Source organism: Danio rerio, chromosome 19 (assembly GCF_052040795.2).
Source record: "Danio rerio strain M-AB ecotype USA chromosome 19, GRCz13ab, whole genome shotgun sequence".
NCBI classification, from domain to species: domain Eukaryota; kingdom Metazoa; phylum Chordata; class Actinopteri; order Cypriniformes; family Danionidae; genus Danio; species Danio rerio.
The window spans coordinates 26,134,644-26,161,547 of record NC_141039.2 but is presented as its reverse complement, the minus strand read 5'-3'; the positions used below and the strand labels follow the sequence as shown (position 1 = coordinate 26,161,547).

The following is a 26,904-nucleotide window of genomic DNA, read 5'->3' as shown; positions in this document are numbered from 1 at the left end:
ATAGATTTGTAAAGTGAATTTTATTTGACAATCTCTGATGACAATAAATAGAAGAAAATATAGTAAACCACTTTGGTTAAAAATGAAATCTAATAATCACAAGGAAAAAAATAATAACATGAATTTGCATTAAGTGCAAAATAAACAGATAGTCCGTTCAGATTTGATGCGTAGTAATTGCACAGCATGTATAAGAGGAAACCCTAAGCCACATCAAGGTCACTTCCTACACATTGATTACAGAAAAACACTGGAATAAAAATTACCCTGTGTATAAAAGGAAACAATTTTGTTTCGGTCAATCTGTGTACTCAAAGGTGGACCTGAATATTGCTCAGCCAGATTTCACAAAGTCAATCATGTACAGTGTTTTTGCATCAGACAGCTCAGCTCCCAACAAAAATGCATCCTAGCTGACTGAATCTCACAGAACCTCCATAATTGTGTCCAAGTAATTGTTCAAATCAAAATAAAATAAATTGTTCTTATTATATAATCAATTACAATTTAAGAAGAGCAAGACTATTTGGGTCGTTATTTTCATGCCCGTTAAATGCCTTTATTGAATATAATTTACATTACCACAAGGCAATTGTAAAATAAAACAAATATACATTTTGTTTAAAGTGGATAGAGGTCAGATTTTATTTATGTGATCACTTATTTTTGCCAATATGTGAACAGACTGATGAAATGTACTGTAGCAGAACATTTGATTAATATGAGTTTCTGAACTCTACATATAGTGCCTTTAAATTGTAAAACATCACTGCACTACAGTAATGACATTTTATTAAGTATTTCAAATGAGAATGTTATTAATGTTAACATTTTTAGGGAAAATGTTCTTTGAATTATAATGAAAATATTTTTAATTAATATCTTAATAATTTTTTTAATTGGTATTAAGACATGGTAAGAATTTATAATAAGGTTCAGTTAAAAAAAAATTAAGTTAACAATTAAAACCATTTAAAACAATTATTAATTGTAACGACCTGGACACTTAATTGCGAGATTCACCCAATTTCTATAAATCAAATCTATTTATTATAAAACTACAGCTATTTTTTTTAAAGGAGTCTGACAAAAGTACAGCCACATTTAAGAAGTTAATGAAATGCTTTTACAGTACTTGTTATTCTGGCAGATTAATATTCCTGCCATAAACTATTACAATCCTACACGCTCATCTCTTTTTTTCTACCCATTAAAACATGCTCTCTCCTCTCATAAACTCATCTGACCTTCATCTTTCTCCTGACATGACCTTACCTCTTTTCAAAAACACCTGTTATAAATCCATCCATGTGCTGTTTCTGACATTCTTATCAATTAAAATACGAGGTACATTCCCCTTGTCATTTGACCTTCACAAGGTATAATGCTGTCCGAACATGAAAAATAATAACTGCTGTCAAGTTTAATACTTCAGTCTTAGTCTCTAACATCAGTAAATCAGCCCACGTCCCATATGATGACAGTGAGTGTGTCCTGCACAGTGAAACTGAAATGATTGGGAGTGCGTCATTGCAAACAATCAACAATAATCTATAAAATACAGTCCTCAAACCACCTGTTATACAGCTGCAGGCGAGAGAATCATCAGTATCCCAGAATGCCCTCCTCTGTGGCTCTGTCAGTGCTCGGACTGCTGTTTCCTATGGAAGGGGGCTTTAAGGCGACTCCAGAAGGAATGGCTGCGTCGGGTTTTCCTCTCGCTGTCCCGCACCATTTCGGCCTCATGTTGGCGGATCTGACGCACCAGTGCTGCAAAAACCTCATCGATGTAATAACGAAACGCTGCCGAAGTCTCAAAAAACGGGCACTGGAACTCTCTCGCCAGCTGTTTGCCTTCTTCTACGGAAACCTGAAAGTGTGAAGACAAAATGAATAGAGCTTCAATTTAAGGTGCTCCTTTCTGCGGTGACTCTTTGAAAAATACTAGATAAGATTTAGTAGGAATTTAAAAATGGCACTTTTTAGGTAGGGTGGGGGGTTGGTGGGGTAAATAAGATTATTTTACAAGTGTCCTAGAGTTGAACAATTTATTTTACCATTTTTGGATACATTCAGTCGATGTCAGGGTCTGGTAAGAGCTCTTTTAGCTTAGCTTAGCATAAATCATTAATTCACATTAGACCGTTAGCATCTCATTCAAAATGTACTTTTTTTTTTAAAAATAATTTTCCTATTTAAAACTTGACTCATCTGTAGTTACATTGTGTATTAAGACTGAAAGAAAATGAAAAGGAAGGCTATGAAGTGTACTCTCATTCTGGTTTAATAATCAAGTGACTTTGCTGAAGTACCATGGCTGGAGCTGGCACAATAATACTACCCAGGGCTGTTACCTAGTTACCAAGCTGGAAACTATTTTCAGGTATTGCGCAATATCGTTGAACCTGCTCGTTTTCTGTCAGTCTTAGTACAGAATGTAACTGCAGGCAGGTCAAGCTTTAAATAGATCCAATTGGTAATGGTCTAATCTGTTTCAATGATTTGTTTGTTTGTTTAAACGTTATTGTCTGTTCTGCTTTGCACAGAAAGAAATTTGTCTTTAACACTTGTAACATACATACAACCATACAACAATCACATAATAGCAACACTCTTCAAGACAACCACATGAAAGGGGTTTGCCTTATGTTTTAATTGTTATTTATGTGATGTGGATTTTATTTTTAGTATTGATTGTGTTCAGCACTTTGGGCAACGTTGTGTTGTAAAAAACGTGCTATATAAACTAACCAACTAACTAACTAACTAACTAACTAACTAACTAACTAACTAACTAACTAACTAACTAACTAACTAACTAACTAACTAACTAACATGAATTAAAAATGTACTAACCCCAAACATATTACTGCAGATCATTCTTAACAACCGCACCATTCACATTAAACAGTGATCCAATTTAATACAACTGCAATTGGGATAAATTGGTTTTTTAGCATTTCTTTGGGCTCTAGAAATTATATGCCTGCGTCCTGATGGTAACATTTCAAAAACTGAGTGAAGGGGATGTGTATTATCTTTCAAAATCACAATTGCTGTTTTTCCATTAAGGAGACAAATAAAATCTGCAGCCAATATTGTTTGTAACCAGTTATCTTATTTGCCTGATTGATCATTTGCGATAACTTCTTCTTGTTTAAGTGTTGTTACCAAACAATATTATATGTAAGAACACTCTCTATTAATGATCTATATGCCATGTTTAAAGTCTGTGTACTAACAATAAAGCTTCTCAACTTGCAGAGGAGACTGATGCGCTGACTTGCTGTTGGAGCCATTTATGGGTTGCAATGTTCTTTTGCACCACTAGAGGGTGTATAAGGTATTCATGCTCTCCTCACGACGAGTGAGAGATGTGTAGAAGAAGAAGGTCAAACAAACTTTTTGACCGCCATGCTGTGAGAACGGGTTTATGTTTGTTTTGATGTTTACTTTTAATTTTGAGAAAATGGACAATAAATGGATTGGAATATCCAACTTTATTTGTAAAGGTATGGCCATTTCACTTTTTTTTATTGACCCGTTCAAGCAACAAACGCGTCAGAACCAACGTCCAAAATACTCGCGTCTACACTTGCCTTCTAATAAACAGCCCCTACGTTACTACAGTGCTCAGCATAATTGAGTACATCCCATTTTGAAAATTAATATTTTTAGCAATTTCTCAGTGAATATGAGTAATATATGTTGGTGCATTTGAACAAAACTTATTTATTAAACAGATATATTTATTAAAATAAAATTTTAATCCCAGAACATCTTTAGAAATGAAAAAATAATACATTAAAATTCATTCATTCATTCTTTTCAACTTAGTCCCTTTATTAATCCGGGGTTGCCACAGCGGAATGAACCACCAACTTATATAGCATGTTTTACGCAGCGGATGCCCTTCCAGCCACAACCAATCTCTGGGACACATCCATACACACTCATTCACACTCATACACTACAGACAATTTAGCCTAACCAATTCAGATATAGCCCATGTATTTGGAATGTGGGGGAAACCACAGCACCCGGAGGAAACCCACGCGAATGCAGGGGGAACATGCAAACTCCACACAGAAACGCCAATTGACCCAGCCAGGGCTCGAACTAGCGACCTTCTTGCTGTGAGGCGACAGCACTACCTACTGCGCCACTGCATCACCCCTACATTAAAATTCATGCAAAATATTGCAAAAGAAATTACAAACTACAACATTTTTACAAAATTGTGTACATGTTTAGCTTCTCTTGATTTTTGTTATTTTTAAAAAAGGTTATTTAATATTTTCCCCAACATGAATTTGGGATACTAGTTTTTTAAACATTATTGTAAGTTATTTTGCTAGATTAGGCTTCAGTAATCAGTACTGACTAAACTAAGGTGTATGCACAAATATTGTAAAGCATCTTATAGAAAATATTTATTTAATTAAGAGATTTGTGAGGGGTGTACTCATATATGCTGAGCACTGTATGTCAAAATTCAGTTCATTGTCAATAATTGTGCCTAAATACTTCAAATTTCAGATTAGCTCTACTATTTTTCCAGTTATGATAACTGGTTTATAAAATCTAGTATCTGCTACTCTTGTTTGACTCCCCTGACATAGCTATTTTGTTTTTCAATATTAAGATGTAATGAACTTTTGACAAACCAATCTGTGATACTAATATATTTTAAATATAAGGAGCTATTCATTTACAGGATTGGCAGGAAACCAATGCCATCAATTACCCTATTTTATAAGAGTGAGATTATCGTCATCATTGCTCTGCAGTTCATTAATATATATAGAAAATAAAATAGGAGATACACATCCCTGAGGTAGCCCAATATTTAAAACTGAGCACATAACATGATTAACACAGCACATTCTCTAATCCATACAGTCAACCAACTGCTTACTCCTAAATTATGAAGATGTTCTTAAAGATTTATGCAAGGCTAAGCTAAAAGACAAAACTTAACCGGTTAACTCTGGGTGACTAGTGAAATAAGCCTATTTACAAAAAAGTAAAGCGTTTTTTTAAAGGGTCATAACATTTTTAATTCACTTTGTACTGTTCTCTGAGACCTCTCATAATGTTATTAAGATTGTAATAGGCTATTTTCTGTCCTGTTTTGAATGTCTTTATATGACTGAGAGAATCTTAGCATTTCACATCTTAGTTCTTTAATTTGTTCATCGTCTGTAAACCATCTGCAGAAATATCCAGGCCCATGCCCGCAATTTTGGAATTTCTCTCTTCTGCAAGTTTGCCCTGTTTTGTAAAACGAATTAAACAAATGACCAAGTTAATCCGCTCTAAAGTAATGTTGGAATCAGAACGAAGGCAATGTTTAGTTTTTCTCAAATTGACACTGCAGAGAATTTTGTTGTTTTGAGCATGTTCTGGGTTTAGTTTCTTTTTAGGCATGTGTTTACCTCTTATTATTTACCTATGAACAAATCAGTGTGAACAGGCAGTTAAGAGTTTAGCCACACTATTACATAATAAGTGGCTCATTTCACAACCTGTTGATTAGGAAGATTGGCACCAGCAACTAATGAGAATTTTTTAAGTTCTGAAACAGTTCAGTGACCTCTCATGTCTGTCCAAACATCAAGAGAATTTTAATTTCTCAGTTCATGACCAGTTGCAAATATTTTCCAAAAGACTTCATAATGCTTACACCCAGTTAACCTATTGTAAAAGGTGAGAAAATATAGTATAACTGTGAATGTGAACAGACTGGGACATCCTACAGTGTAATGCAGCTGATAGAAACCTTTGTAAGAGAGGCAATCAAGAGGCCTACGGCAATTCTTTAGAAGCTGCAGCCCTCCTTGCCAGAGACTGGAGAAACTGTCAGACTTGTCATAAGAGTGAAGAGCTCATGGTATTTTATCTGGACTTCGCCCAAAGGCAGGTGAAGACTAGAGTGACTCTGTGTTTTTCTCAGACAGCACAATGCTGAAGTGTTTGGCGCATATCAAACTAAGCACATCACAATGAGACATCATCTCCACTGTGAAGCATGATGGTGGCAGCCCTGGGCATTAGAGATTCTTCCCTGTGGCAGAGAAAGCAGGAATCATAAAGACAGAAGGAGAATGGAGCTGAGAAGAGGAAATGACCTTCAGGGCAGTGGCTTTGACAAAACCAAACAGCTGAATGTGCTGGTCAAAATCAAAACCTAACTTGATTCCTTGCATTGGTTAAATTGCTTAAATTGCTTCTAATGAATTTTATGGCTTTACTTGTTTAAATGACGCAGTGTTGAAAATACAAGCTTACAGCTAAAAAAAACCTGATTTTGTTACAAATGGTGATGTCATGCAACTCATTTGCATATTAATTGTTTATTCTATAGTATCCGTGACATCACCCATAGGTTTCTGAAGTGCGCAAATGAAGCTGCAGATGGGCGTGGCCAACTGTTGCCATTTTGTTTGCACGTCATCGCACTGACCGGGGGTAATCAAAAAAGGACAATGACGTGGAACGAGAGCGGAGCTACAGATGCCTGCTAACATTTAGCGTAGACTAGCTTTTCTTTTGCAGAAATGCTTAATACTTCATTACCTGCGACTCGTTTGTGTTCTGACCACATGTGCTTGGTTGTGTACTATATCAAAAAAGTGTTTAGTCTTTTAAAAACACTGCTGTAATACATTGAGCCACTAAACATTGTTCTTATAAAGTTTTTCTACAGGAGAAAAAAGCAAATTATTTCCAAATACTTCAAATTGCTATTGATGAAATTCAGGCATTAGCCTACAGCAAATCAATCTGGCAGACTCTGGAGTGCTTTACAGTTTTAAATAAAAATATGGATAATAAATTGTCTTAAATAAAACAAATACATTTATAGAGATGGTATGTAAGTATATAATTTCATTCACCAGGGAAATGGACGCCACTTGAATGGTTTGCAAGCACAATTAAGTGTAAACAGTATGCCATACCATCTGATAATTGTAAGAAATAATTCCAAAAGGCAGTTGACTGTGTAAAGCCACATAAAACTAAACAAAAAATTTATGTAAATGCCGAGTTCAGCAGCTGATCAGCCGGAATGATGTGACAACAACCAGCGAGTCCAAGCTGTCATTCTGTGGCCACGCCCTTAATTATGCAGACTTAATATAAATAAAACAGATAAAATATAAAAAAATTTCAGCCCCTCACAGTTTTCATGAAGGGTATTATTAGCTATATACACCAAAATTGTTTTGTATATCAGGCTGTAAAGTTAGCCATTTTAACATTGGGCTTAATAGACATGTACTCTATTTTGGAGCCAGACCAAGCGGAATTTCGATGAATTGCAATTTCATTTCTTTTCGTATTAGCTTCAGAAAGGGAGAACAGGATGTTGTCGCTTGTTTCCAACCTGGGGTTACTCTAGTTTAAGGGTTACAAGTACAAATTAAACAGATACCAGTTTGATAAAACTAATTATTGACAGCTAATTTCATCATTAATAATCATTAAAAGTGTATTTAATTACAACTACTTGAAAAATTTGAGGTAAATGTACCTTCCAGCAGTAAATGGATAGTTTTATTGATAGTTTAAGGGAACAAAGGATAAAAGTTTCCAACATTTTTCAAATATCTTCATTTGTGTTCAACATACGAAAGAAACTCAAACCGATTTGATTTAATTCAGACTGTCTGCCGTTTAGACCAATGACTGGATCACACATAAGAGAATCAAGCCATTAGTGAAGGTTGTTTAATTTTCATTTGTCAATCCTTTTCATCATGGTTATCATGATATGAATATGAATCTGCCAAATGCATAAATGTGAATGTATAGGTTGGCCTTCACTACAGTTATAAGTTTCATTATAGTCAATAGTATGTTGCGTCGATGGGATACTTCATGATTCCATTATTAAACATCATATTATGCAATGGAGTCTGAATATGAAGAGCATCCCACCTGTCTGAGATGTACCAGGTCAGACTTGTTGCCCACCAACACGACAGGTGTGTCCACGGTGCGTCGTACACGGTAAATCAGCTGCTTAAAGTGACGAGCCTCCTGGAAACTGCGGCGGTCAGTGATGGAGTATGAGATGATGAAACCTTCACCTGCTCGCATATACTGGTCACGCATTGCTGTAAACTCCGCCTGGATCCAAACGAATACACAAGGCCATGAATATGACAATGATCACTTGATAAATTAATAAAATATACATCAAACCTTATTCAGGAATCCTTTTCCTGTGTGCTTGTTAATTTTAGTTGTTCTAAGATCATTTCTCCAATCATTCTAAAATTTGAAATTGAGATTTAAACCTTTTTTTTTCCAAAAACTCATGCATAATCAAGTAAAGTTGCTTCTGTCTGCTAAGTGTTCATCTTGAAACTTTATAACTAATAACAATGTAAAAATATCTTGATATTCTGAATGATTATTCAACATAACATTAGTATTATACAGGGTTTCTGTAGGTTTCTCCAAGTTAAATTTAAGACTTTTAAAGACATTTTTAAGAACATTATGAATGAAATTTAAGGATTTGTTTTTAAATATCCAGGTTATAAAACATTGTCACTTGCCCTATTAAAAATATTTAAAAATAATACATTTAATAATGCAATAATAATAATTTTGATTGAATTTTTTTTTTCAAATATATCCATGCACAAACCCTATGACCCATAACAAGAATAGTACAAAACATAGCTGTCAATTACTTCAATCTACAATAATAATAAATTATTAATATAAAAAAATTATAGGTTAGGTCAGTATCCTCAGCAGTGGATACTTTTAAGCAAATGTTACTGTAAGGAAAGTAATTAAATGCTATTTTTAAATAAAAAGTTAAAAATTTTATTGAGATCAATTGTTGGTGATTGTATAGGTGTTAATAACCAGATTGGATAGCTATACTGTACATACAGTAGAAAAATTAAGAGCTGTTAAAAAAAGATTTAAAACCTACAACAACACTTAAGTAGGCCTAAAATTTTGCTTTTGAGATTTAAGATATTTTTAGACTTTTTAGGACCCCCGTCCTCAAAAACTATATAACATGTATATAATATAATATAACATTAGTAAATGATATACATGTGTTATATTAATATAACATAAATATAACACATTTTAATCTGTTTTTAATATTTTTATTCTTTGTTGTTTAAATGTCTTAAACTTGTATTTTGTTTATTTTATTCTTGTTTATGTAAAACATTTTAAATTACCATTATATATGAAATGTGCTATATAAATAAACTTTCCCTGCCCAGTAAAGATTTAAAGGGCTATGAAACCCCCCTGTCTGAGCAGGGTGTTTTCACACCTCTAGTTTGAAAAAAGTCAGGAAAGTGGGTGAGTCCAGCTTTGTTTAGGTGGGAATGTCGAGTAGCAAAAGAGGGAAGGGTTTGCATGAAAAAAGAGAAGTTTCATTACATACACAACAGCTGACTTTCACACCGGCAACAAAAACACAGATGCAGGGACAATAGACAGGGATTCGGAGAGCAGCATTTACAGTGGATCTGAGAGCTGTGTGGAAGTGGAGGATTTTCAGTCCATGATATTGTAGTGATATTAACATACTGTAAATTTGGTAACTAAATCATTTTGACCAAGGTAGGTCTTTAAAAACTGAAAGAGTACTGCTAATGATACTAACTTTGCCATCAGAATAAATATAAACAACGAACATTGATCACAAATCCGTAGAGACAGGACAATTAACACAAACTGGAACTGCGTCTTTTTTTAAAGAAGATGAAGGGCAAATCCAGATTCGGATACATTTGTAAATTAATTCTCAACACAGGATTCATTATATGAGCAGCTATTTAAAGAGGAAATTACAAACATGTAAATCTCATGGCTTTAATGGATTTGTGAAAAGATTTTTGTTTGGTTTTAAAACCCAAGAGCTTATTACAAGTCCAAATTTCTTTTGTAGTCAACATTATGTCAACAATGAATTTCGAAACAATCTTTTAATATCTCAGCATTGTTACACTACATCGTTCTATTGCAGTCAAATTCTCATTAAACTCATGATGATGGGATGACTAGTGAAATGTATAACAGTGCTGAGTGATCGAATAAGGAAAAATATGCTGAGTCAGAGGAGCAAGATTCATGCCTGGCCTGTTTTAATGTCTTGTGAAGTGATCACCGCAAAACTGAGAAACAGAAAAAGAGAAGCGAGGCATATTTTAAAAGGAAACTGATCTTCTTGCAGTCTGCAAAATAAAGTGTTCAGTGCATGCCTGATTCTTGTTTTGTTTTCTCTGTGACCATCTTTGTCACACCACCTACTGTACCTGTCCCGCTGTGTCCAAGATGTCCAGGTTTGCTGGCTCATCGTCAATGCGGATCTGTGTTTTATAGGCATCCTCTAAGAAAAGGAAAAACACGCACAAGACAATTCAGCTTTACAGTGCAATATATTATAATGAAAACAGCCATCTAAAATTATACAGATATTTTACAATATTACTGCTTATAATTTTCTACTAAATAAATTCAGTGTTGGATATTTTGTTTGTTTCTCAACACTTGAAATTAATGACTTGTTTTCTTTCTCTTTTTTAAGTAAACAAAAACAACAAAGGTAATCTAACAAAGCTTGGAATATGTACACACAAAAAAGCATGTTTGCTGTTTGATCAAACTACTTCTTTGTAATGAGCTGAAACAACATAAGTTTACCACATTTTATAAATACCATTTTTCTATAATTATAAAAATATTCTAACAATTAAAAGTCATTAGCAGCAATAAATAATACACAAGGTAAAATACATAAATAATAATAATAATAATAATAATAATCATATACAATAAAAATCTAAAACAGTTTTTAAGGATTACTTTTGATAAAGATTGTACAATTTTAAAACAGGGTTTCTGCATGTTTCACCAAGTTAAATTTAGGACTTTTAAAGACATTTTAAGGACCATTATGAATGAAATTTTAGACTCATAAAGGGATAAATGATAAGGATTTTTTCAAATGGCCCAGATGGAAAAGATTTTTACTTGTCATATCAAAAACTATATATTATAATATATATTTTAATAATACAATAATACATGAATAATAAACACTTTTAATATTTTAGACATATTTAAAAAAATATTTTAAATATTGTGTAAAAAAATGCAATCTCTACTTGTATCTATACACTTTTTTTCCTACATAAACTTTCTTTAAAATAAAAAATAAAAAAATGTAACAAATGTTTAAAAAGGTTTTAAAAATTATAATTATCTAAAATTATGCACAATCATCTATCCAGGTCGGTGTCCTCAACAGTAAATACATGGAGCACCTTTAAACAAATGTTACTGAGAGAAAATAATTAAACCATTATGATAAATAGAGTAAAAAATTACTTTTTTTAATTAAAATTTTAAAGTTTTATTGAAACGAATTGTTAGTTATTGTATGGGTTTTGGCCAGATTGAGTAGCAATACATAAAACACAGACTTTTTAAGACCCTGCAGAAACCCTGTAGAAGGACTCACATTTCAAATTGTTACATTTAATTTTAATTAAGTCTCACCAGATAAAAAAATGTCTGATAACATTAAAAATAGGGGATTCCACAAGGATATGTTTAACAGTTTGTTTTTGGTTGAAACACTGACATTTTGGGGAGTTTTTTTTTTCCTTTGAGTTCATGTGTGAGCTTTGTGTGTCCAATATGGCATCTTCTATAAACAATCTCATCATGTCTTGAGTTAAAAAATAAATTGGATTTTCTTCCTATTTTTGGCTGAATTTCAAAAAGTTTATTTTTTGAGCACTCATCCCATTCTATCTTTACAGTGTAGGATAAATAATATCAAAAGCTACAACGAGGCTTAAAGTGATATTTCACCTACTAAAAATAAAAATTTACTCACTGTTTAGTGACCCTCAGGTGGTTACAAACCCTTATAAATTTCTTTATTTAGTTGAACACTAAAGAAGATATTTCGAAGAAAGCTAAAAACTTGTAACAATCAACTTTCACTGTAAGAAAAATACAATGGAAGTCAATCGTTACAGGTTTTTCAGCAGAAGGAAAAAGTCAAACAGGTTTGAAATAAGTCAAGGGTGAGTAAATGATGACACAATTTCAGTTTTGGATAAACTATCCCTGAACTATAATTGCTCAAATTATGGGATTAACTTCTATTAAACTGCAATAAACCTCTATGAACAGAGAATTATTAAACTGGGTACAATGAGAAAACCATAATTTAGTCTATATGCTCATATCATTTCCAATTAAAAATTAAAATGTGAATGAAACCAAAAACGAACAAGTGTCACTTTCATTGAAATATCATATAAATAAATAGAATAAAATGAAAGGTAATAATAATTATTAGGATTTTTTATAATGAAATTCTAAAGACATGAACTAAATATATATGTTATTTTTTGTGTTTTCAATAAATAAAAAATTATACTGTATTTATATTTTTACTAATTTATATTGTATGGAAACAACCCTGTGATTAAGGCAATTACTTGTTAAAAGCTTACCTAAAAGGATACCTATTTTACCCCCTTTTCAAGATTTAAGTAAGATAAGTCTTTTGTGTCTCCAGAATGTGTCTGTAAGCTCAAAATACCCATCAAATGATTTATTTTACACTCCCAGAAATAAAGGTACACGAACTGTCACTGAGGTGGTACCTTTTCAAAAGTTACAAATTTGTACCTAAAGGGGCCACGTTAATACCGTAAGGGTACATATGATTACCTAAAAAGTACAAAAGTGTTCCTCTTAACATTTTTAGGTACTAATATATAATTTTGAGGTACCAATGTGTACCCTTTAAGTACAAATGTGCACCTTTTGAAAAGGTACCACCCCAGTGACAGTTCGTGTACCTTTATTTCTGATACCGATGTGTATATTGAAAATGAGCTGATTTGACTTTGTAGCTGTTTGTGTTGCCTGTGCCCTTAATAAAAAATGAGCTGGTTCTCCCCGTCCACTGTTTCCACTTGCGTGTCATGCAGAGCCAAAGAGATTATTCACTATTGCTATGATGGGTGTAGTCTTCACGTAGATAAACAGCACAGTGACAGATAATAATGAAGCAGATCTCCCTTACTACAGAAAGACCTTTCCCAATGGTTATTTGATGTATTTGTTGTGGAGTTAATTCAAGCTTTCTACAACAAGTCACACACATTGTCGTTAAAAAGTTTGCACATGTGCACTTGTGCTCACACACACGTTTAGCTTTGCACTGTTTTTGCACGCAAATGTGACATGTTAATATCCACTGCTGTATGGACATCTGTTATGTTAATGTACAAAATAAACCTGATTTAACGTCCATGAACCGGGATTGGTTTCTTTTATAGATGTACTGACAGGCAGCTGTGGTAAAGAATTACGAAGCAATTTTACTATCTTTATTACAAACGTGCACTGTTTTAGAAATGTTTTGTCTTGTTAAACTCATTCTTGATCACATTTGATGATGATTGATAATCACAGCAAGCTGAACAGATCTTTTAATCCCAATTGCTTTGTGCATGTCCTGTCTTGTTGACATGATTATATGTGATACTACGAAGACATGTTAATACACGACTGTCAGTCAATTAGATGGGCGGAGAAACCACACTCCTACGTCACGTTGCGGCGGGCCTCAAAATAGGAGGGATTTGGATAATATTTTAACGTCAGGAAATTTAAAAAAAAAAAGATACTTATTGTCTTTATATCACCCCAATATGACTATGGACACACTATACCTGCACACAGTTCTGTCCAAACAGCTTACAAAAGATTTTTATCAGAGGTGCCCTTTAAATGTTTTTACAATGTTTTCATTTTAAGGCAGATTGCAGTTAAATTTTAGTAAAATCCGTGGTTTGTATTCAATGACTTCTTCACTACTTGAAACATTTCACTGATTTAGAAGCTAGTGTCAATACTAAAATGAAAATACTTTTAAAGGTTCAGGACACCCTGGAGTACTTTTTTTTATTTTAACAGATTTGTGTGTTGAGCACACAACATTAGCAGCTGTCAGCTTAAATTGTTGGTAAAACTGGATAATTTTGAGCTTTTGCCAGCTAATTTCATCTTCCAGGTCTAAAATAATTTTTGGGGTGGGATCAAAATATTACCTAGTGCGAATCTGCTAGTGGAGAATGAGAAACATTGGTTTCTCATTATTATTCATATGCAAGTTTTCTTATCCTATGAGAAGACCCTGCTTCTTAATTATTCATGAGAGCATGTGTTTTCCGAAGGCAAGGCAGACCTGCCAAGCTGGCAAAATAATCACATATGTTGGGCATGATCCTTATTTCATGAAGAGAGTCAAGTTTTCTACTGAACTAAAATATATTTGACAATCATCCAGGCGGTAGATACTGTATAAGCTATTACGTTGCATGAAAAAATAAATACTACAGTGTTTGAAAGCATACTAAAGATAATTACTTGAATTGGTGGTAATTATATAATTGCTGTAGTACAACACAACTGTAGTAATAAACAAATTATTCAATAGGCTTTAGTTCTCTATGCTATAATTATACACTATCACATTGCACCAGTTTACATTAACGTTACAGTATTTATTACAGTTTATCAGTTTACCATGCTGCAGTATTCTGTATTATAAATAACAAAGAGTTGTACACATTATACACTTCACTGTAAAAAAAAAAAACATTTAAATTACTATAGTTTTTTTTTCTCCATGCGGATATCTTCCAGACATCAAGCATTCAAAAGCGTGGACGCATAGTCTAAATTATTATGTGTATCTTTTTGTAATTGGGAAAAAGTGCTCCACGATAATAACCGTCTAGTTTTGTCACAAGTGTTTATTTTTGTTCTGTCAATGCACTTACCATCAACAAACATTTACTGCTGCTGCGCATTTTAATGTTTACGATACAGTTGTTTACTATGCCGAAACAGAATTCATTGCAGCAATTACATGGCAGGTTACGTTATTTATATTCTCCTGGATTTTACATTAACATTTAAACACATAGTTAGGTCTGTATACAGTGCTTAACATCAACACCCGCCAAATGCGGGTAGATTTCAGCTTTGGAGGGTTAGACAGTCACTCCCACTAGCCATTTTGGCTGGTTGAAAAAAATGTTAAATTGTGGTTTTCTTAAAAGCAGGGTTCGAGCATAAGTCACCCAATATGCATGCAAATGTGATCTTAGAATCAAGAAACAGCACGACTAACAAAAATAATTGCTTTTGCGTGGGCAATAGAAAGCAGGTGAATACAGTATGAGAGGATGATCAGTCGCGCTAACAGCTGATGTGATGCGCGCAACTGTTTAAAGCGCGTGCGCGCTCCTGTTTCCTTGCCTGAAGTAACCGTGTCTGGAAGGCAACTGTGATCGGTTCTATTTCATATAGACCTGACAAAAAAGTTATGCTAATGCAACCACAGTCTTGCTGCTTTTAAAAGCTCCAAATGTGTCTTTTTGTAAGCAGCACCGGTTGCTTTCGCTTTGATTAGATTATTAATTGGCCTTGACTGTGTCATCATACTTTCATTATCACACATACTATGTTTTTCACCTGCTTTCGTTTGCTTATGGTTATTTTTGTTTATATGGTTTAATTATCTTTTTTTTTCACAACAACATTGCTTTAACTCACTATTTATGTGCAGTTAACTGGTGATATGAGAGACCTTTAGCCAGGACAGATTACTGTGCATATTTTTGATACTTGACAATAATTATTTTAAAAAGTCAATTGTTTTTTTTTTTAATAAAACGTATAGTATCCAGCTATATTTAGCTTGTTTTGACACATATAGTTTTTCACAAAATGTGAAATGAATGAGGAGGCATGTGGAGAAACAAAATCTAAATCAAGTAATTTTAGCATGTCAAAGTCATATTTATGCATATAAAAATATTTTCCCAACAACAAAATTGTGGCTAGTAAAAATGCAGAGTGACTAATATCATTAGAAAACTACTTAAAAAAGTTAATGTCAAGCCCTGTCTGTATAAAATATTTAATGGTGCTGTCAAACAAATTATCACGTTCAAGTTTGTACACAGATGTATTGAAAAAATGTTTATTACATGTCGCCTGTTCTCCTGTTTTTCAGCCAGTTTCTGGAACATTCCCCCTTAATAAGCAAAAACTTTTGGAACTCTATAAACGAGTTCAGCATTTATTACTTTGGCCGATTTAAACAATTATACATAAAAACAGAAACATTTTAATGTTCTGATAGCGATTCCTATGTAGAAGAATCACTTCCTGCCCTCCATCTGAATTTCGCGCATCATCAGTGACGTCATGTGAAAACAATCTATTAAGACAACTCGCCTATATCCGTGCTGCTGTGTTCGCCATTTGTTTAAAATCCTCCAAATTACCAGCAGGGCTAATGGTTGAAATAGATATGGCAAGAGACCTGCTGCATTGCTATTTACTGTGTCTGCATTCAAGTCCTCCTCATTTATAGTGCTTATATAAACACGATTATCTTTATGATGACATAACAAATTGTTGTCATGTGTATATGAAATTACGACTAACAAATTTAGCAGGGCATTAATTAGTTTATTTCTTTGCATTTTAACTTTGTAAACTATAAAATCATGGGTCTTCTCGCGGTTTGTATCTCATTTTGTGAGCCAACAATTACCCTCTTACCCTTATGACCCGCTACCCTCTTTCTTCCCTGCTCTGCCGGCCACGCCCACTCCTCCTTCTGCCCGCAGAGCTCCATGCCCATCATGAAGCATTTTTTTTTTTTATTCAGAGGTAGACTTGAACCAATAGAGGGGGGTTTCATGGTCTTTGAAGCAAAAATTTAACACTGACATGCCCATTATTTTAATTATTATTTTTTTTAATCGGCAAGTTAGAAGCTAAATTTTAGGGTGTACTCACACTATGCTATCCGAACTGTGCCCAAGCCCGTTTCCCTGGATCGTTTGAGAAGTGTGAGTGCTCTGAATCAGGCTCAGGCGCAGTTCACTTGGGCTTCGGCATGGTATACTTGTAGTGTGAGTGCAAAGCAAGCCTGAGTCTGACAAGGACAAGGCATGACTTTAAGGGACTGTTTCCTATGGATTAATGAATCATTCTTACTGTTCAATGAACGCAAACTGTCAAAGATTATTAAAGTCGCAAACCCCTCACTGTATGACAACTGCAGGGCTGATAGTGGAAAAAATTCCTGAGCCTGAACTTTTTTTCCTTGCCCCTGAGGCGAGTAGGGGTGGGGGTACAATGTATGCAACGCACTTTTAACACATAACTTGTGGGCCCCTGGGCCCAAATATATTAACAGCCTATGTGTAACCCTGATCATCATTATTGTCAAGTGGCTCTTTTTAGACACATGCCAGTAATGTCAGTGACACATGCCAGTGTCAGTGATCTTGTGACATGTGCCAGTAGGTGTCAGTATAAGCACGTTATAAGCACATAAATCTGATAAGTCTCTTTGCTTTAATATTTAAAAATCATTAGGCAAATGACACCTGTTATCTTACATGCATATATGTTATGAGTTTTCAACATGCATTTTATTATAACTTTTTAAAGGATATTATTTAAAATACCTTAAAATGAAAATAAGTTAAATAATAAAATAAATGAATGAATTAAAAACATAGAGAAGTCCATATTGTAGGGAACAAAGGAACTGCCAGGATGCAATAATATACAGTACAACAGATAAGTGTAACCCCTCCCATACATAAGCATGCCACAATAAATTTGACTGACATGTACTGTCAAATGACTATATTACGTACAGAAGTATGACTACGAATACATAAAATAAAAGCGTTTAAATTAAAACATCGTGGAGTAGCTCAGCAAATAAACTAACTTGCGACGCGATAAATTAGGTTAAAAGTCGCGTAATGATTAAATATGGTTTTGCTCGTGTTAATTAATGTCATAAGCTTCGCCGGGTGTCGATGTCACTGTAGTGACATGCAGCGCGACACTCTGAGTGACACAGGTCACTACACATGCCACTAGCGAGTGACACATGACAGTGGAAAACCGGACTGTGCCAGTGTCATCTGTACGTCAGATGTCGTGTCACTCCATGTTAAAACTGCTACTGTGAATCCGCGTTCAAGCGCACACAATAAGCTAAAACTCGCCCCAAGCACCGGCAAAAACAAATAACAATGAATGTGTCGAGGAAAGAGTAAGGACATATCTTAATTATTTATTTATTATTTTATTTTTTTATTTTATTATTTATTATTTTAATTTATTATTTACTTATTCTGAGTCAGTGTCGCAAAGATCCTGACTGGCAATTTCCTCTTGGACTCGCCTTTAGAAAGAAATTCATCTTTACGGATTACATGAAGGAGTTTTTTTGTTTTCGATTTGTTTTATTTCGTTAAGTAATAATTTAAAGCTTTCTATAAATATATTTATTATGTCTGTGAGGCATATACATTTTGCTTCATTTTGTTAAGCGCTCCTGTTCATAAACCAGACGACAGAAAGCGCATAATTTTGGTTTTCTTTATTTTATAAAAACGCTGTAACGTTTTTTGATGTATTACTCGTACTTTGTGAGCAAAAATGACGGATAACTTTAAATTGCTCCCACTGAAAGAATGCAAGTGATTGCTCTGGCGCCTCGATGTACTGCAAGCTTTTTATAAGCAAACTATGCGCCTAATAGCACACATTCTTTAACGTTTAAGCTACCATTGTTTTATACTTGAACTGTTTTATATCTTTTATTTTAGGCAAGTCGTGATGATCTGAGAAGGCAAACTGATCAAACAGACAATGATGGTCTTCCGCTGGGCGCTGTTCGTTAAAAAAAAAAACTTATTTTTAACGAATAAAAAATGCTCCAAATGTTTTTCTAAATAAGCTGAATAAAAAACGAAACTAAATATAAACACTTTGATATTAGGGTACATACAAAACTGAACTATTTCATAGCTGAAACACTAAGTTGTTTAAGGAGAAGGGGGAAATATATTTTTGTCCCGTCTATTGCTTCACCGTTATTTCGAGAATAAACCCAGTGTAAATATGCAGTCATTCCCAAAACATATCAGCGTATATGTGCCGAAAACTAAAGTTTCTTACAAATTCTGAATGGATTAGCCTGTAAAGTGCAAAGCACGCTCCTCTTATTATCACTAAAAAGCGTCACTAATCTTAGTTCATAGAGATCTCACAAAGATCCGTTATAATTTATAAAGCTCTCTAAATTACACAATTAATCTTTTATTTACATGGCGTCTACACTCAAAAGATGATTCACGAGCACACAAAATGGCACTTAATAAAAACCAATCCGGCGCTTTCAGCAGTGAGTGAATTCTGTGAATCTTGAGAAATGACAGATCAATATCCGTGAACCTGATTTTTTTCCCCGCAGCCACAGTACGCCGGAAATCCGGCGTGGTGCCGGAACGCTATCACCCCTGCAACTGCACCTTCAGCAAACTGATTCTAGCAAACTGCAAACTGAACTAATTCCTGCAACACGAGGACTTTATGCGCGTCAAAAGTGGCTGATCTGTTAAAATATATTAAAAATATTTGACTTTGTGTTACCGCATCCCAAACGGCTAAAACAATATAACTAAAGAAATCTCCCCTGTGCTGAGCACTTACTAATAAGTGCATTATCGATGATTTAAGCGTGCCCAGGCCCGAATGTAATGTGAGTGCGGGCCGTCGGGGGAGACGGGAGGGGGAACAAGCAGGCTTCGGCCCGGTTTAAGGCAACTGTACATAGTGTGAGTACGCCCTTAATCCTGAGATGTGTAGCCACAGGAATTGATTGGAAAAATTGATTGCAAATAATAAAAAAAAAAAAACATATCAGGTCTTTCTTACCAATGGTAGGGTCATGGTCCTCTGGAAACCTGTGACTTATAAACTGCATGATGATGGCTACGAGACAAAGAAAAAGAGACAAGCACAGCTCTTACATAATTGTGGTATCATGAAATTCAGCGAGAGGAGAGTAAACATCTCCCCGCTCTCCCTCATGTGCAGCAAACACACCCTGCTGTCGCTACGTGTTTGCTCTGCTCTGCTCTGTTCACATGGAGACGAGATATAAAAGAGAGAGTATCAGCACTCGCTCAAACACTGAGAGCAAAAGCCTGAGGATCCTTCACATCAGCTGACCTGTTCTAGTCTGCTGGTCAACAGGAGAAGGAAACTGCTGGGCACCTGCGCCTTCATGACCAGCAGACTGAAGCAGTGAGCCAACACCCACACTCTTATTGTCTGGCTGAGACTCTACTGTATGTCTGTGGCTGTGAGAGCTGCTGTTGTCTAACCACAATAATGGGCTGCAGCGGACAAAAATAACCCTGCCATATAGTAGTGAGAAATTAGGCATAAAAGTCGATCTCTGCAAAACACTTCATGTCGACAAGAAAGCTGGAAATAATATTTGTTTATATTAAAAGAATGGTTGTTTGTACTGTGGCGTTTTAATTACAATGAGGGAGATTTAATTATCAGCAAGTTTGTTTGACCATTAAAATCAGTTTAGGATGAATTCAGATTATTCATAAAAGGAGGATTGTAAAAGCTATTCTGCTCCACTACTTTGAGGAGTATTTTATATTTTAATCATATTAATTAGTTTATTTTCTTAATTTTGGAGTTTTAACTTAGATTTCTTTTTTTTCATTCAATTGGTTGCTAAAACATTCATTCATTCACTTGTCGGCTTAGTCCCTTTATTAATACTGGGTCGCCACAGCGGAATAAACCGCCAACTTATCCAGCAATTTTTTACGCAGCAGATGCCCTTCCAGCCGCAACCAATCTCTGGGAAACATTTACACACACACTCATACACTACGGACAATTAAGCCTACCCAATTCACCTGTACCGCATGTCTTTGGACTGTGGGGGAAACCGGAGCACCCGGAGGAAACCCACGCGAACGCAGTGAGAACATGCAAACTCCACACAGAAACGCGAACTGAGCTGAGGTTCTAACTAGCGGCCCAGCGACCTTCTTGCTGTGAGGCGACAGCACTACCTACTGCGCCACTGCCTCGCCCCTAAACCATTCAAATATGTCTTTTTATTTTGGCTGAGGATCACTGGATCAGTTAGTGTGTGTTGGTGTTTTATAATTTACAAATGACACACAGATTTCCACAGTTAAAAAAATTCAAAATGTATGAAATAAAAAAATGTATAGCTTTATTTTATCATAGCTTTATAGAATAAGAATACCTGACAAAAGTCTTGTCGCCTGTCCAAGTTTTAGGAACAACAAAAAACTTGACTTTTAGTTGATCATTTGGTATCAGAAGTGACATATGAAAGGCAAAGGCCTCTAGATCATGCTTATTTTACCAAAATAAAATGATTATGTCTTGATTTTTAATTATTTAGTTAGGACAGTAAGGTCTGACTTAGTTTCACCAAAAGAGTTTTCCTGCTACATTCCACAGTCACCTCTAGCTCACACACTGGGGGGGTTAAGCATAATGGTTGTGTCATGAAGTTAATCATGAAGTGACTTTCTAGCAGCTACTTAAAGGAGGCCGATATGACCTAAATCTTTATAAGTAGATTTCAACCAGTTAATGGAGCAAATATATCAATTTCTCTGGCACCATGTAAGTTGACATAAAATGAGAGACACAGAGACAACATTACATTAAGTACGTTGATAGATTTGCCAAAAAAGGTAAATGCAATATAGGCACAACTAAATTTACTGGATAAAATATATTATTGTTAAATATTGGCATATCAGCCTGTTCTATGTAAAACTGTTTACAGTAAATCTGATTTGAAATTTGCATTGCTTATTTTGAAATGCACTAGACACAGAGAATAATTCTTGAGTTTGCCGATATTTAATATTATTTTTATTTTATCTAATGAATTTAGTTGTACCTACTGGTTATTGCATATTGAATTTATTGCATAAACTGTTAGTTATTCATGTCTACTAGTATAGCATTTATTTATCATAGTTCAACATTATAATTCTTTATTAAATTCAAAGTTGTACTTCGCAACATTAGTGAACGCACTGTGAGTGAACATGAACACCTAACATTAACAAACATGAACAAATCTGGTAAATTAACTTTACTGACATTACTATTGGAACCTCATTGTAAGTGTCACCCAAGGCTCTTTCAAGTCACTAAAGAATTAATAAACTAAAGAATGAAATCAGAGCAGTCGTTACAGAGCAATCACATATAGCCTAGTACAAGCTATTAATATACAATCACCGGCCATTTATTAGGTACACCTGTCCAACTGCTCGCTAATGCAAATTTCTAATCAGCCAATGACATGGCAGCAACTCAATGCTTTTAGGTATGTAGACATGGTCAAGACAATCGGCTGCAGTTCAAACTGAGCATCAGAATAGGGCAGAGGGTGATTTAAGTGACTTTGATTGTGACATGGTTGTTGGTGCCAGACAGGCTGGTCTGAGTTTATCAGAAACTACTGATCTACTTGGATTTTCACACACAACTATTTCTAGGGTTTACAGAGAATGGTCTGAAAAAGAGAAAATTTCCAGTGAGTGACTTTTTTGTGGGCACAAATGCCTTGTTGTTGCCAGAGGTCAGAGGACAATGGTTCGAGCTAATAAAAAGGCAACATTACCTCAAATATCTCGTAACAACCGAGATATGCAGAAGAGCATCGCTGAATGCACAACACGTCCAACCTTGTGGCGGATGGGCTACTGCAGCAGAAAACCACACCAGTAGCCAGTCCTGTCAGCTAAGAACAGAAAACTGAGGCTACAATTCGCACAGGCCCACCAAAATTGGATGGTAGAAAATTGGAAAAACGTTAACTGGTCTGATGAGTCTCGATTTCTGCTGCAACATTCGGATAGTAGGGTCAGAATTTGGCATCAACAACATGAAAGCATGGATCCATCTTGCCTTGTACCAATGGTTTAAGTTGGTGGTGTAATGGTGTGGGGGGTATTTTCATGGTATACTTTAGGCCCATTAGTACCAATTGAGCATTTTGTCAATGCTAAAGCCTACCTGAGTATTGTTGCTGACCATGTCCATCCCTTTATGACCATAGGGTAACCATTTTCTGATGGCTACTTCCAGTAGGATAACACGCCATGTCATGAAGCCCAAATCATCTCAGACTGGATTCTTCAACATGAAATTGTACTTAAAAAGGCCTCCACAGTCACCATATCTCAATCCAATAAAGCACCTTGTTGTGTGGTGGACTGAGAGATTCGCATCAAGGATGCGCAGCCGACAAATCGGCAGCAACTGCGTGATGCTATCATGTCAATATGGACCAAAATCTCTGAGGAATATTTCCAGTACCTTGTTGAATCTCTGCCACGAGGGATTAAGGCATTTCTGAAGGTAAAAGGGGGTCCAAACCAGTACTAGTAAGTTGTACATAATAAAGTGGCCGGTGAGTGTAATATATAGTACAAAAAAAAAATGTACACACAAAACAACTGCAGTCAAAGTGATAGTAATAAATAAGACAATTTTTGCAGTGTATACATAAGTTATAAGTGAAAAAATAGGTTAAAAAAAGAGAAAGACATACCAAGTTACTCACCACTTTTTCCCACACCTCCCTCTCCTAACATCACCAGTTTGTACTCGCGGGAGTGACCCACTGTGCTCCGCGAGGACTCCATCCAAACTACTGTAACACACACCTTACAAAACACACACACACAAGGTTGCTTAAAAAGCTGAAGTATGTTTTAAGGACAGACAGAAATATATGGATGGATGGATGGATGGATGGATGACAGGTTAATGTGGACAGACAGAAAAAAGGAGAGAAAGTTAAACAGTTAGACAGATAGATCAGGACAGACGACAGAATACTGTATGGATGGACAGAGAGATACAACCAGACGGAGTGACACACAGAAGGATAGACAGGCAGACTGACTGATAGGAACCGACACAGACTACTCAGTCCCTTTGGTGCATTTCTCACAACATTATTTACATTTGCACAACAGTTAATGCATTTCTCAAAATAATTATTTACATTTGTCATTTGTGCACATCATAGTAGCAGTTTCTCATTCCTTCCAAGTTCAACAAACTACAAATGCTCTTAGACATGCATCAATTGCTTTCATACAACTCTGCTGTTTTATAACATTATCATTTGCTTATGTCATGTCAGTCAAAATGAACTAAACTTGTGAATGCTGAATAGTCATTCCATATAAACGAATAGTCCTCATTTCATTACTTCAGTCATTACATACAAAATGTTGAACTAGTTGTCGAAATCTGTCAGGATAATTAAAAAAAAAATTTAAATCTTTTTTTCCCTGAAAATGTCATCTAAAATAAACAGTTTAATGAATGAGTTACAGACCTGTGTGTGTTGTAGGTTCAGTTCCAATATTTACTGCAATATTGTTTACAGTTGTGCACAGCTCTACCCAAAGGAAGTTTCTGTTTGTTGTAAATAAGGGTGTATTTATTCTTTTGCACAATGCTGTGAATAAATTAGAGTGGCAAAGAGCAAATGCAGTAAAAATATGAAACATACATATTCAGTGTCTTGTACTCAGATACCTCACTAAATGCAGCGGTGTCTAACTTTACTGTAGTTTTCAAAATGACTGTGCAGATAGTATGCTATCTTGAGCATTTTCAGGAAGTGTCACCAAACTTTTTTTCCATTGGAAAAAAAAATACAGATTAAACTGTAAAAATGAAAACATGACAAAGCCATTTGTTTATAAACAATGGTGCCAGGACTTTTCATCTTGATGACAGACACTTTCATTGACATCAATACTTGCTTTTGAGAAATGAGCTATCCATTTTGAGCAATTGATAAATAGACGGACAGACAGAGGGAGGAACGGACGGACGGACGGACGGGCGGGCGGTCAGGCAGGCGGGCGGGCGGGCAGACGGACGGACGGACGGACGGACGGACGGACGGACGGACGGACAGACAGACAGACAGACAGACAGACAGACAGACAGACAGACAGACAGACAGACAGACAGATAGATAGATAGATAGATAGATAGATAGATAGATAGATAGATAGATGGCTGTTTGCGTATGTTAATCTAGTTGTAGTGTTGTAGAAGTTAAAAAAGACTCATGGCTGCTGTGTTTCATCATAATAAACAAAGGACCACTCAGCGTCTGATTCCACAGCTGCACTTCTGCATGAATGCAGGCCTGTGGCGGACCACTGCAGCTTGTGGCTGCACCCAGAAAAAAAAATCACTTGTCAAGGCTGTATTTGACACCAGAGCTTCAGTTTGATGGAGAAGAGGAAGTGAGTCATTCTGTCGAGCTATTCATGTGACAAAGTGAAGCATCCACGGGGTGGGTGTTACATTAACCACGGTCAATAATAGATTATCCGCCAGTGAACCCCTGTCTGATGTATTTTTCCACTCTCATTGACTGTGATGCTACATTAGTTACTCTAAACAGTAAAATCTTTGTGATTTTTAGCACTGGAAAATATTATTAAGCCATAGAAATGCTGAGAAGCATTTTGAAATCTTGAGCAAATTTACTTAAATGTGTTTTGTTGCGTGTATGTGCTGCTCCCTCTCATTTATAATAATTTATATAATAATGAGTGCTAAATGTATTGCTTGTATTGCTTGTTTGTTTGCATTTTTGACTAATTGTTTGAATGAAACTTTTCAAAAATGAAAACAAAATTTCACACTGATTTGAAAATATACAATATATAACGTTACTATATTTTGGTTAGTAGTATACATTCCGCTCTTGTCTATTTATGCTGCAATCATAGTATGTGCTGGTGTACCCTATAATTATATATTATTAATAATGCAATATTTACACAAAGTGTATATTATTAGCTTATGTAATCGTTCCTGCAAAACAAATAGCATAACAAAAAACACACGTTGGTAACAATTAAGAGTGCAAACATTATAAACTTAAGAGCATTAATAAAAATTTAGATCAAATAAATAAATGGTAAATGAATTTATTATTTTGATAAAGGTATACTTTGTAAGTGTGTATTGAAATGTATCTAAATAAATCTAAATAAATATGGAATATTTCTTTAGAAAACAGTGCATGTCTAAAATGTTCACAATATTGCGATAATGTATTGATTACCCTATATAAATTCGTGTCAATAGTACAGTCACCAATATCAGGTCACCCCCTACTGTATTTAAAAGCATCATGTCGACGGAAATGCTTTCTATGTATATGAAGCAACGTATAATATTAAGGCCTTCATTGAGTGCACCTTGAAACCACTAGCTTAGTTAGAAATGTGAAAGTCATTACGAAAATTTTAAGAAACCTAAAAAAAAAAAACTTCTAACAAACGTCTTAAAGTCCGAGTTTGAAATGAATGCTCGACAGAACTGGCTTAACTTCAGAAAATCCGTTTGAAAAATTACCAGAGGGAACGACTCGACGACAGATAAAGTTTAACGTTACATATAGCTGAACAACTGACGTTTGACGTCATTATTTATATTTGCGAAGTTCATTTATGCACTTTTTGTGAGCGCTGCGAAAGTTTTTAAAACTCTTAAAGTTGATGAAGAACAGCCCACACAGTTCATCGATGTGAATGAGTGAGTAAGCTTGTTTATGCCGTGACAGCGTTGCATTTAAACAAACACTTAAGTCGGCAAAATAAAACAAACTAACTGAGACACATAAGTACGTTAGCCGCCGCCGTTACAGTCATTTTGCTTTACAAAGAGTGATTCTGTACTGTAGAATAAAAGCATCGTTAGAAACAGACTATGTTACTTGGTGGCTTACCTGTGTCACAGGATCCCTGTCTCCATTGGGACTTTTGTATCGATGCAAATGATGTTTAAATATTTGATGTTAGAAAATTCCTGCCATACAATTCTCACTGTAAACATACAAAGCCATGGAGAACT

The 26,904-nt window shown here is 35.1% G+C and overlaps 1 protein-coding gene and 1 long non-coding RNA gene across 3 annotated transcripts; one reads left to right on the top strand and one right to left on the bottom strand.

Annotated features, from left to right (window-relative positions):
• Position 1: 1 nt before the first annotated feature.
• Positions 2-26,904, bottom strand: rit1 (Ras-like without CAAX 1). Of its 2 annotated transcripts, none has more exons than XM_087295068.1 (6): positions 26,780-26,904; positions 23,558-23,672; positions 19,852-19,908; positions 10,308-10,381; positions 7,945-8,136; positions 2-1,870 (listed from the first exon to the last, which is right to left on the bottom strand). In XM_087295068.1, exons 3-6 carry the CDS (start codon positions 19,898-19,900, stop codon positions 1,640-1,642), a joined length of 546 nt encoding a protein of 181 aa, XP_087151194.1. In that variant the 5' UTR covers positions 19,901-19,908; positions 23,558-23,672; positions 26,780-26,904; the 3' UTR covers positions 2-1,639. The 2 variants fall into 2 exon arrangements, with proteins under 2 accessions (XP_087151194.1, NP_001122253.1); NM_001128781.1 differs by having other exon boundaries at positions 1,617-1,870; positions 23,570-23,672; positions 26,780-26,813.
• On the top strand, positions 3,377-7,171 carry LOC141379091 (uncharacterized). The gene is made up of 2 exons (XR_015516786.1): positions 3,377-3,629; positions 4,500-7,171. It is a non-coding gene; the product is annotated as an uncharacterized LOC141379091 (long non-coding RNA).

Coding starts and splice junctions, on each gene's coding strand:
- rit1 (NM_001128781.1), bottom strand. CDS start 23,651: ATGGAGTCCTCGCGGAGCACAGTGGGTCACTCCCGCGAGTACAAACTG. Junction 19,909..23,569: donor GGGAGGTGTGGGAAAAAGTG/GTGAGTAACTTG, acceptor TTTGTCTCGTAG/CCATCATCATGCAGTTTATA. Junction 8,137..10,307: donor TCTTGGACACAGCGGGACAG/GTACAGTAGGTG, acceptor GTTTGGATCCAG/GCGGAGTTTACAGCAATGCG.